Genomic DNA, 11,976 nt, shown 5'->3' with positions numbered 1-11,976 from the left:
TCCGTCCGTCTTCTGAAAAGTCTGTCTTTCCCCTGTCCGACATGAAAACAACAGCAGTCACCGATCTCTCATGATCTTTGACGAAAAACTGGAACGAAATCTGTAGATTTTTCAGCATGTCTGAAACAGACTTAGAGACAAGTTTAGATACCAGTTATGGCTCCTGTGAGTCCGATTTTTTTCAGGATAAGTCAAACATTTCCAAACCCAACCCGAAACGTAAGAAAACTGATCATTTCCTGCACAAGCTGTATTGTCGTGAGGTGAGATTCGTTTTCCTATTCTGATTTACTTTGTTGCGTTCTCGTCAATACTTCACTGGGATAAGGTTCCATCTATCCTTGTTTGTGTTGGTTTGACTTCGAAAAGTCTGAAAACCACTACAGTTAATTATCTTTAAGGTTGGTTTTGGGTGTGCGAATGCAAGGAAGGCTCACACCAGCACCATTCAGACGATTGTTGTCACTCGTACATACGTTACAACTTACTTTGTGTAGAAAGTGCTTTTGATATTGACGTAGTGTTTTGATATATTAAAAATTCCGTTGTTGCAGTCTGTTTTAGTCTGCTCCTAAGTGTGTGCATTCGTATTTCACAATTCCAGAGTGGCTTGTCCCAGTTGAAACCAACATTTCCCACTCCTCCAGCCCGTCTGAAATTTCCTCTGCACAAAACTCTTCCTACAGCAACATTACACAGGTTTGTCCCTCTGTTATTTTTGTTCAATAAATTATTAACATTGTGTGCAATAAGTTGACAACCTATGAAACAAATGTTTTTTTTGTTATTTTTTTGTCAATTGAAAAAGTGCGCTTTAATATTTTGTTAATTTCCAGGAAGCTCTATTTCTTATTTGAAGTAGTTGTGCTTTTCTGAAAATTAGACATCAGGCACTTACTGATATTGTACTGTTTACAGCCATATCTTCCTTGGAATATCATCATGTGGGCAACTGCTCATAACTTACACATACACTACTGACTTTGATGATCGACCCATTTCATTCAATACAATTTTTAAGTATCGATTACATTGGTGGGCCTTTGTGCCTTATGCAGAGGCACGCAAAGTAGCTGAAGTTACACTCTTTGGAAACTACAATGTGTATTCCCCTCTTTACCTGGCTTATTGTCAGTGGCCTAGAGACTCATCCAAAATTGTGGTTTTTGGACGAAGGTAAGATTTTATGAGACTTCAGGATATTTTATTTGAAATTTATTTCTGAGGTTACCTGTTTGTTAATTGTTTTATTATATCTTACAAAATCTCGTAGCAATGAGTCTTTTAATGGTCTTGTGACTCAAAACATCAGATCATATGTAACAGTGACAGCAGTACCCTCCTTGCAAAACTGTCAAGAATGCCAGAAAGTTGCTGCATCATTTGAAGAAGAGGGTACAATTTTATTTTTAAACATATTAAATCATAATTTATTGTTTTTTTTTTTTACGATAAGGAAATTATCTACACTTCCACACTTTCTCCTTTCCTCAGATATTGCTGCTAGCTGGGATAGCTGTGCCAGATTGAACTGCCTCATGCATGGTCTTACTGTTCATACGTCATTTGATATGGCTCCACCTTACCCAAATTTTGTTGCAACCACTAGCATGAAAAGCACTGGCCGGGTAAGACTTTTCCTTCTGTTGTTCATAATTGCTTGTTTATGTGCATTCATCTTTATATATGAGTGTGTGTGTGTTTATGTTTGTGAATAGTAAGGTATTTATTTGGATATTATCTTTCAGGTTGTCTTAAACTCTGGAAACTTTCTTCATGTATTGAGAGTTGGTCTCGAAAATGTGTTTGAGACAAAATCAACCAAAAAGTCCTCAGATTCATGTAACATGCAGTCGTAAGTGGTTTTCTTCTTCCAACTCGCTTTGTGGAGCTGGACGGTGTACTTTAACTTCTATAATGCGTTTCCATCTTTTACAGTGAGCAGTTTATTTTTCGCTCTAGATCTCTGGCATCTTCAAACTTGAATGTTCGCTTTAGCGAGTATCAGAATCAGACACTTATTGGTTTGGATCCTACATCACTAACTGGAACTGCCACCTTGGATCATGCCAGTGATTCACACAGCATAGTCGATGAACTTAACATAATCTCTCAGGTAAGAGCATATGATAGTGATTTTATTACCAACCTAGCAACTTTTCAACATCTTTTCAACATCTATTGATTGTTTATCATTAATAATTGTTTGCTTTTTCTTTAAAAAAAAATTTCTTAAAGGGGTACATTGGTTTGTCTTCAACTCAAAACATCTGCAGCAGAACTGACTCATTGACTTTAGAAACAGATAGTGATGCCAGTAGCCAAAGGTCAGCAATTATGAGCCCTCCACTTCGACGAAGAGGTAGCAGAAATATTTTCCTCATCTTGTATCTGGTTTATGAGACTTTTTTTTCTTTTAAATCATATTATTTAATGTTTTTCTAGCCCATACCAATATGCCTCAGAGAAGTCAGCAAGGTCGCTTGAGTAGTAAAGCAGATGCCGGAAAAGCATATGATTTTAATGCACAAAGAGAGGATGAAAGAATCTGTGAAAGCCTCAGCTCTTTCAGAAAACGATGTTTAGCTGACAAAAAGTATGAGTTTAGTGAAGAGGACACAGAGGACTGTGAAAACATTGTACCATTTCGATTAAGTCGGCACTCGGAAGTTTCAATTTTACCCTCTTCAGCCTATCCTCTGCCTCCTTCTCCTTTAACTTTTACCACCAAGGACCGTAATTCCTCAAGAAGTTCAAGTTCGGTAGGTGAAAAATATTTGCAGCATGTATTAAATTTGAGTCTGAAAATATGTGGTTGTTTCTGGTTTTTTTTTCAGACACATTTAGAATCACTGTATTCTATTGTAATTATTTTTTCAGTTGGGTGATCCTTCTGATGGACCTTCGACTTTGCGGTGGAAAAGTTTTGCTAAAATTGGAAGTGGGCATGGTGAAACATCTGACACAAATTCTTCTGGATCAATATTTATTGATCCAAATGTAGAACCTGATAAAGTTGTGCTGCGACCTCACAACCGCAACCATCCCCTACTGTCACCCAGGGAGCAAGAAATCCCTCGGGAAATTACTAAAAAGCCCTGCCAATCTCATGCAGAAGTTTCAAATCTTTCTTCTTCTGCCCACTCCTTGCCTCCTGCACTATTGGCTTTAATTTCCACAGATGCACGATCTAGATGTTCGGTAGGTGTCAAATACTTGCTGCATCATGTGCTATGCTGCCATCTGTCAGAATGGTTCTCCAAAACAGTACACTGTATTCTTTCGTAATTTTATTTCAGTTGGTTGATCCTTCCGATGGATCCTCTACTCTTCGCTGGAAAAGTTTTGCTCAAATTGGCAGTGGGCATGGTGAAACATCCGATTCCAATTCTTCTGGATCAATATTTTTAGACCCAAATGTGGAACCTGATAAAGTTGTACTCCGACCTCACAACCGCAACCATCCCCTTCTATCACCTAGAGAACAGGATATGCCTAGAGAATCAAACAAAAAACATTTGTCATTTGCAGACAATGCAAATCTTTGTAAGTTCTGTTTCTTTCTTCTTGGCCTGAAATATTTTGACCTCTAAGTCTTACTTCATTATGTTCTTTCAGCATTAACGCAGCCACTCTTGTCTCCCCCCCAACCTCGACTGGGTCCTGACAAAGGTGAAAGTTCCCATTTAGATAATACCAGTGGTGAGCCAAGTGGAGTGGATTCAGCCAGGAGTATGTTCCCAACAAAAAGTATTAACTCCTTCAAACACTCAGATACCTCAAAGAATGTGTGTACCAGTGTTGAGCCCAGTGCGGTGGATTCGGCCAGGAGTATGTTCTCAACAAAGAGTACTAGCTCCACTAAACACACAGATACCTCAAAAAGTGTGGATACAGTAAAACTTATGGATGCTTCAAAACGTGTTAATTCCTCAGAGGCAGAGTTTTCATGGTCAAAAGGTGGATGCACTGTGCAGTTTGAACGCCGCTTCATAGAAGTCGATGACGAGCTTGTGTCTGTTATAACAGATATAGAAGGTAATTAACTAGGAAATAGTCGATCAATCAAGTTATTTCATTTTTCACGTTTTTTCTTCTTTTTTCAAAATATATGCATCGTTCTTATTCGTCTTTGAATTTTTTAAATTTGTTTCAGATGATGATGAAAGTGGTGGAACTGGTTTTCACAGTGCTCTTCCTCTTGAGGTCCATGGTACTGGTTATGTACAGATGCAGATGATTTCTAATTCTAAGGCTGAGAAGTTGGTAAGTCTATTTTAGAGCTTTCTCAAATATTTGAGAGTTTTCTCTTGTATGCTTCACATATTAATCTTTTCCTTACGTGCGTGTGCAGATGGCACCTTGTGCTCTGGTTCATCAGATGAGCTTTGATATTGAGCAATTTTGTCATGAAGTCGCAGAAGTCTTATGTGAAAAAGCAGGAATGAAATTCTGGTACTGCAATAATTATGATGTGGAAATTGTTGATGTAAGTTCCCTCTTTCTAATCACCTGCTCCCCTGTCCTTCCACCTCAAATAAAAAACAAAACAAAACAAAAACAAAAACAAAAAACAAATTTCCACTAACTTTTGTTGTGTTTTGCATGTTAATGGTTTATGTTTTGTGCTGGTTTTAATGCTCAACTTTTTATTCACGAAGGTGTGTCCACAGTCAGCTGATGTAATATGTTTAGCTTATATGAAGATTAAAGCTACCTTAAAATTAAAAGGTGCTCCAAAAAGCAAAAGGTTTGCATCCATTTAAAATACTTTGATGTACTGATAACCCACTGGTCTTGACATCATGCACAAAACCTCTTTCCAGGCTAACAAATGATCGTCAGCAATACCAGACCAGTTGTCTGTTTGTGTGGAATATGAATACAAGCATGTACAGAGTTGAGAGAGCGGGCGACCTGGATCGGCTGGAGACAAATTCTCAAGACGAAGCAGAGCTATCAGATCTGAGAGATATTCAATTTGCTGCCAGTAGTCCAGAACAATCTGATGACTGGAACCCAGCTAGAAAAGAGGCCCAGCAATTGCGGGAAAATGGTGTTCTGCATTGTTGGGGTGCTAACCAGCCCCCTGTGAAAGTTATGACAAATGTTAGCGTTCTTGAAGGTACATAGAAATTCTTTTCCATTTATTTTGTCTTTTGTCATCTGGCTGTTATCTAATGATCATCTGCAATTTCTCTCTTTCATTTCTGTCATCTCTAGGAACTTCCTTGCAAGAAATCAAGCATAATGAAACTGGCATCTCTTTTGTGTTGTAAGCAATATGCATCCACCCCAGTCACAAGGATGCGTAATTCCCATGAACTGTTTTAAATAGGTGTATATATGTGTTATTTTAATGAATTATGAAGACTCAGGCTGCGCCAAACTCGTGATATTAAGTTTAGTACCTTTCCACCTCTTCCAGTTTTCTGTTAATGTTAAAGCCTCTTCATTTCTTTCCCTTCCCTTGAGTATACATATTTACCAATATGTATAATAAATGCCATGGAACAGCATGGCTTACTCGAGCTCAATATGCAAGTCTGCTGTTGATATAATAAATGCATAACATTAATACTAATAATTTCTTTGTATGTCAACATGTGTTGTGTAATGATGCTTTGGGAAGCATTTGTGATCAATGAAGGTGCGCTCTCACTCGTGTCGCGATGGGTAACGTAAAGAACGTGACAGAAGCCTCCTAGGTTCATTTCCAAAACCTAAGAATTTAGCAGGTTCTTGTCGATACGACCTTGAGCGCACCTCAACAGTGATCTTTGTTTACCACCTTGTTTTTCCCTTATATTTTGTGATTATATTGGCACTGGTCAAAGATGTTTCACTTCCTCTCTACCATTTATATTAAGTAAGGACAATCGGCAAAAAGAACAAACTGTTATACCTGCCTTTTCCCCATGTATTTTCGAGCATTGCTCTGTGGTACTATCTCTTCTGCACTTTGCAGTTTGACTGTAAATTAAATACAAAGTGTGTTTTATGGGACTTATTAGTGTAGGCTATTATTTATCAATATAAGTTATTGTGGATTTACTGGTGTGTTTTAACTTTCTGTTGATGAAGATTTGGTCTCATTCTTTGTTGGGGCAGGATCCTGGGTGGGGAGGCGTTTATGTTTGCAGGTTGTGTGTGTGACCCTCTCCCTGTTGTGGCAGCAGGTTGTCTCCGTTTGATCCTCCCCAGGACGCACCCAGGACCTCTGCTTTTAGGACTATTTGTATGTACTGGGTTGCGGTGTTATTGTGGACAAGATGAAGAGTGAAGCTTAATTCTCCTGTCATCAGCATTTTTCTCATTGGAAGTGCATTTAAGTTTGTTTACATAATTCTTATATTATCAGTATGAATTATTTATATCCTCCCCTCTCTCCCTCTTTCAAGCAGTATTGCTCAACTAAATTAAATCTTTTTGTTGACATGATTACATTTATTTGACCAAATTTTGAGTTGCTGCTAAGTTTTGCTCGTTCCTTTTGTGTAATCCTTTCAATGTGGTGGAGTGTCATGAGGAGTCTCGAGTTGCAGCTCCAGTGTTCATGTTCAGGGCCCTTCCTGAAATCCAAGGTGCTTTGTCACACTGCACATGAAACAAAAACAAAATGTATCCTTTCATACTGTCTGTGATATTTACTCTCACTTATTTACTGGAGATGCCACTTAAGACCCATGGCTTTGGGTATGATAGTGCTTAAGACAAACCTTTATAATAGGTAGTTTTTTAAATGAGGCTCAAGTCGTTCTATTATTTTTATTACTGGGTCTTTACTTTTAGTGGAATGTGGAACAATTTTGCAGGAGTCTGTCCTAGTGGGTTATGAACGGTTTTAGTGCACATCAGCAGTTGAAAGTCAATAGTTGTTGTTAATGCTGAATGCTTCGTCCTGGCAAATGAAAGGTTTCATGTTTAAGATTTTAGCATTGGTACAAGAAAGTTTGATCTATTCTAAATTATCTCTCTATGAGGCTAGTGACATGTACCGGTAATTAACCATACTCTTTTAAGCAATGTTTTATTTCCTGTGTTCTTATCACCTTTTCCTTCCTGTTTTCAATCCCCAATTATTTATTATATTGACTTAAGGAAAGTTTGAAGTGGTTTACATCATTGATCCTAAATCAGTTACCAAATAGAAAACAGTTGGAATTAAATCTACTGGTAAATTCAAGCAACCTGTAACGACCTATGCAGGTGTTAATTAAATGATGATGCAGATGTTGCCTTTATTATCAAAGGAGCATGGTATTTGATGCTTAGATGCTTGCATCTCAATGTTATGGACTTCTTTTTCTCAAGTGAAAGTAATCCCTAGCAAACTGATGGGATCAGTGATAAGATATTGTTTCATCAAGGCCATGATCTGCCAAGTTATTCCTAGTTGTATTTACATAATACTGCATAGGAACCGAGAGGAACTGTCAGTTACTTGCAATACATTATTTGTATTTTCATTGTCAAAATGATCATGTAGAATTTAGTAATATACTAGGTAGGGCAGAACACCATGATACTGTAATTTCCTATAAGTTTGCAGTTCCATATTACTCAGCATTCAGCTTGTTTAATCAGACAAGTTTGCATAGGAATGTATGGTGTATAGGCTGCTGCTATCTTAAGCCAATCTAGAAAAATATATTTAATTAAATGACAGCGATTCTGCCCTACCTGGTTTTATAATGATGTGACATACCCTAAGGACTGTGTGATTATGATAAATATGTTTCTTTGTGTAAATATAGTTGAGTGTTGAATTAATTCTCGTCATCATTGTTTTCTGAATGATGTAAAGCAAACCACTTTTTTTGTCCTTTGTGTACTATGCAAACTTAAATGTGTTCGAGATCTTTATTCAAGTCTGCATACATATACGAGGTCAAGAACATGTCCATGGCTGCATGCTTGCCAAGTACATGTGCATCCTTTTAAGTATGCACACACAGGTCATTTGTGTTGAGTAAACATTTCAGTTTGCAGAGTACCAAACCCTATATTCAGATCTCTGTGATGTTATTGAAAAGAAATGTTTAAATTGTGAACAAGATGAGTGAGACATAAAGGGGAAAAAATTAAGAATATGTGAAATTGATCTAGTGATTGATGTGTTTTGAGTGCAGTCTTCAACTTCTTTCAGTTTGTGTCTGCACTGTGGACTGAATACACTATGGTTTCCTTTCCTTTGAAGTTTAAACAATTTCATTTCAATGTTTGTAACCAACAAAAGTCCAAAAAACAAATCATTATAATATATCTGCATCATAGTGTCAATGCATGGCTGTAACAGGTTCTGCATTCTCAAAAACTTGAACACAATTTTCTTATCATAAAGGGTATTTAATAAACTTACAGGGTTCTTTATTTAAAAACACTCCAATACATAAGGCTTAACTTCACTCTCAACAAATTGGTATCAACTGATATCTGCCCACTATATTAGGTATCACAGACTTACAGCAAAAAAATAAAAAAAAAATTCCAATTGTTTTTTGAAGAGATTACAGCACACAATTATAAATAACAGAGGCCCCATATTTCTAACCATGTTAAAACTTTGATTTAAATGGTAGAGAGATCACACTGACAAAATTTTCCATGGTTCCAAACACTGACAGGTTTTGTAAATGACAAATCCTACAGTATGATAATGAAACAAATTTTAATTGTCTATTCTGTAATAAAATTCTAACTTATAAAAGAACATCAGGCACTAAGGGCCATCAGAGTGTAATACACAAAAGATAATATCAGTCTTCCGTAAAAAATAAATTATTTGGTTGCTGCTGCTGTGATCTCATCAATAACAACCCAGCAGCCAGCATCAGAAAAAGTTTCCACTTCAGATCTGGCAGTTCTGTGAAAAGAGAAGTCAGGTATAAAAAACAATTTATGGCAACCCTCATTCAAGAAATCAACTAAAATTTTCACCTTGAGTAAAATGGCGCATCACAATACAAGTACTGTTCAGTCTCAATTATAGCTGAAAAACAAGTAAATTGAAATTTAAGTACATATGCAAGTAAGGAATTCAGTAGCTGTACATCAAGAAAGTTTTTCTCATATTACCTTTAAACTTCCTTTGCAATGGGAGATTCAGAAGCCATTTGTTGTACTTCTCTAAGACAGCAAGTTTTGATTCAAATCCAATCTGGATGAATGACGGTAGAACAGGTAGCGTCAACAACACAATGCTTCTCGCAGACATCGTCTGTAGTAGCAGAGTTGTGAGCTTCTTCATTTCGTCAAAAGTAGCTCCCTGCAAAATTCACATCACTCATGTAAGAGAGGAAATGAATACTGGGAAATAAATATTTACAAAACTTAAGACATTCACAAACCTCTAATATATCAGTCATCCCAATCATTAGAATGATAGGTCTTGAACTTCCATTCTTTCTAATTTCCTTTATACAGTCCACAATTGAAAAATGACAACGACAGAGACCTCCTGCAACAGAACATCAAGTTGCAATTAACTAGGAGCCAATTAAACATACAAAAGCAGTTATACATCACACTATATTCATACTATTTTCAGGGAATTTTAAGCCCAATGTAACTTCAGCTACTCGGTGCAATAGGAAGTCTCCAATGAATTGATAACTCGCAAAATTTGGCAATTGGTAGAGAGTAGTCACCTGAAGAAAAATAAAATAAGCTTGTTCAATGGCTCTATGGTGACTAAAATATGGACAACAATGTTCATTACTCAACATACCTCCTTTAGCTTTGGAATTGCAATGGCAGGTTTTCGAACTTTGACAAGAATTGTTGACAGACCATCCTTCACTGTTCTGGAAGTCTCACGGTTACAAGGAGATCCTGTGACAATAACATCTGTCAAATTGTCATTAGTACACAGCTAGCAATAGCAACACTGAGCAAAAATAGATGCAAGTACAAAATAGCTCACCAGTTGATGGATGTTGAAGCCTGTGCATTTCAGGTTTAACTTTACTAAGTTGGAGGTAAGCTCTACCACGACCAACACCACCAACCATTAACGGTCGTTCAGCATATGGCATAGCACTAGAAGATGGTTTGGAACTTGAGCTTGATTGGGAAGGCTGTTGTTTACTGTGCCCTGAAGAGTCTGACCAATCAGAATTTGAGTCTGATTTAGTCTTGAGCTGTGGTCGGAGTTTGGCAGCATCATTTTGTAATGGCACTGAAGGGTAATTGATCCTGGGATGAGTAGTAATTTTCTTAGAGACGTCTGTCCGAGAAGCAGCACTTTCGGATTCCAAGGATGACCAATCACTATCACTAGTTGTACTGCTGCCCTTGATCACTTGGCATGCTTTGTTAACTGCTTGTGCCTTCACAACAGTTTGACTGCGCAAGTTAGGTTCTGACGGCTTTCTTACAGCGGGCTCAGAAGGCTTGATAGTATGGGGTGGTTCTGAAGAATCTGAACTCCACCCACTACTAGTGTCATCAGTTGTTTTCAGCGGTATGCTGACAGTAGAACCAATGGCGTTGGATTGCAATGGCTGTGGTTCATTCCTCTTACTTCTTTCAAAATGGTTAGCAGATGATTGAGGATGATGATGATAATTCTGGCTATACTGCTTCTTATGTGAAGTGGCTGGAAATCTTGAGACGGCTTGAGTTCTAGGAGAAGCTGCTCTTCTGTGGTTGTCGTATTGCATTCTATTTGCAGGTTGAAATGGTCTTCTATTAAGCTCACTCACACTCCCACGCCTGCTGACACCATATCGAGGCTGTGGAGAAAATCCTCTGGAATGGTTCTGCAAACAATTGAACAACATAATAATTAAATAATGTTATATATAGGATGTAAATTCATTGTGCTGGAAGATTTTTAAAACTTACGTAAGACTTTAGTTTTGGGCCTGGTCTATTTTTCTTAGCACCCTGAAACGAAGATTTTGAAGAGTCAAGTGAGGCATCTGATGATGACAAAGACAACACATTGAAATACATACCCTTGTCTTTGTTCTGTCGACTAAAGATGTAACATGGCTCATCTTTTCATCATGCACTTGACAGAGAGTACCTCTAACAGAGGGTCGCAGGACGATATCCTTTGATGATTGTAGCATTTGTTCAATGGACTCGAACCCATACTTACGAAAATTTAGGGAATACCCGTTCATGTCACGATACTCTCCTAAGGAACAGAGAAAACAATGCAGAAGTAATGCGTTGGAAGGTTGAATACTGAAGATGAAAACACGGTAATACACTTACTTTGAATGTCTTTAAGGAGTAATCCTCCCTTGCTTATGGCAATTAGCGATTTGATAATCGTTATATCGTCATCCATGGCTAAAACAAGAGATTAATTCGCATAAGTCCGCAAGTTACAAAGTCAACATGAGGCAGAGCTGGAAGCAACAAGCTGCACGCACACACACACAATCCAATCCGTATCTAACCTGTATGTACGTGGATGAAAATAACAAAATTAAAAATTCCGATCCGCTTGGGAAGTCGAAGGAATAAAAGGAAGTGAACGGGAGAGGTTGTGCACAAGTCAAATGTGTCAAATGGCCGCGACAGCGAACAGCCGAACAGCCGAACAGCGAAGCGAAGTGGAACAGTGACTTGCGAGCGATGCGGATGCGAACTGAACTCCGGCCCGGCGGGCGCGGGCGCGGGCGGGCGAGCGAGCGGCGACACGAACGACACGAACCGCAATAGCGCGCGCGAATGACGAAGGAGGGGGAGGAGGGGGGAGCCAGGGGGTGGGGGAGTGCGCGTGCGGAGGGGTGGGGAACTGAGCCGGAAAAAGCCGAAGAGAATCCTCTATGGTTCTGAGGAATCGGCTAAGATTTTATTCTCCAGACTGTTTTCACACAGGTGTCGGCGCACTCGGATCCATACATTTTACACGTGAAAGACCACTTGTCGATTTGCTGTCCCTCTCCCATTTGGGTGACTGTCTTGGCCCATGAGTGCCTGCGTGATCGCAGCGATGAGCGTGTCTGTGTTCGTCCT

At 38.5% G+C, this 11,976-nt stretch overlaps 2 protein-coding genes across 3 annotated transcripts; one reads left to right on the top strand and one right to left on the bottom strand.

Annotated features, from left to right (window-relative positions):
* The first annotated feature begins 13 nt into the window (after positions 1-13).
* LOC117654554 lies at positions 14-8,263 on the top strand. The gene is made up of 17 exons (XM_034401268.1): positions 14-263; positions 605-699; positions 919-1,176; positions 1,274-1,395; positions 1,495-1,628; positions 1,749-1,855; positions 1,939-2,116; positions 2,239-2,362; positions 2,446-2,762; positions 2,881-3,201; positions 3,300-3,546; positions 3,619-4,038; positions 4,157-4,266; positions 4,355-4,489; positions 4,662-4,750; positions 4,827-5,125; positions 5,224-8,263. The coding sequence occupies exons 1-17, from the start codon at positions 117-119 to the stop codon at positions 5,277-5,279; spliced, it is 3,159 nt and encodes a 1,052-aa protein (XP_034257159.1). The 5' UTR covers positions 14-116; the 3' UTR covers positions 5,280-8,263.
* A 65-nt stretch (positions 8,264-8,328) lies between these two features.
* On the bottom strand, positions 8,329-11,640 carry LOC117638900. Of its 2 annotated transcripts, none has more exons than XM_034374070.1 (11): positions 11,415-11,640; positions 11,227-11,304; positions 10,962-11,146; positions 10,849-10,890; positions 9,926-10,763; positions 9,731-9,834; positions 9,542-9,650; positions 9,351-9,460; positions 9,079-9,268; positions 8,941-8,992; positions 8,329-8,866 (listed from the first exon to the last, which is right to left on the bottom strand). In XM_034374070.1, the coding sequence occupies exons 2-11, from the start codon at positions 11,300-11,302 to the stop codon at positions 8,782-8,784; spliced, it is 1,791 nt and encodes a 596-aa protein (XP_034229961.1). In that variant the 5' UTR covers positions 11,303-11,304; positions 11,415-11,640; the 3' UTR covers positions 8,329-8,781. The 2 variants fall into 2 exon arrangements, with proteins under 2 accessions (XP_034229961.1, XP_034229960.1); XM_034374069.1 differs by having other exon boundaries at positions 9,731-9,849; positions 11,415-11,639.
* Positions 11,641-11,976: the final 336 nt, after the last annotated feature.

The sequence above is a fragment of the Thrips palmi genome, unplaced genomic scaffold (assembly GCF_012932325.1).
Source record: "Thrips palmi isolate BJ-2018 unplaced genomic scaffold, TpBJ-2018v1 HiC_scaffold_10, whole genome shotgun sequence".
In the NCBI taxonomy this organism is placed as follows: Eukaryota; Metazoa; Arthropoda; class Insecta; order Thysanoptera; family Thripidae; genus Thrips; species Thrips palmi.
This window is presented reverse-complemented; position numbering and strand designations above follow the sequence as displayed.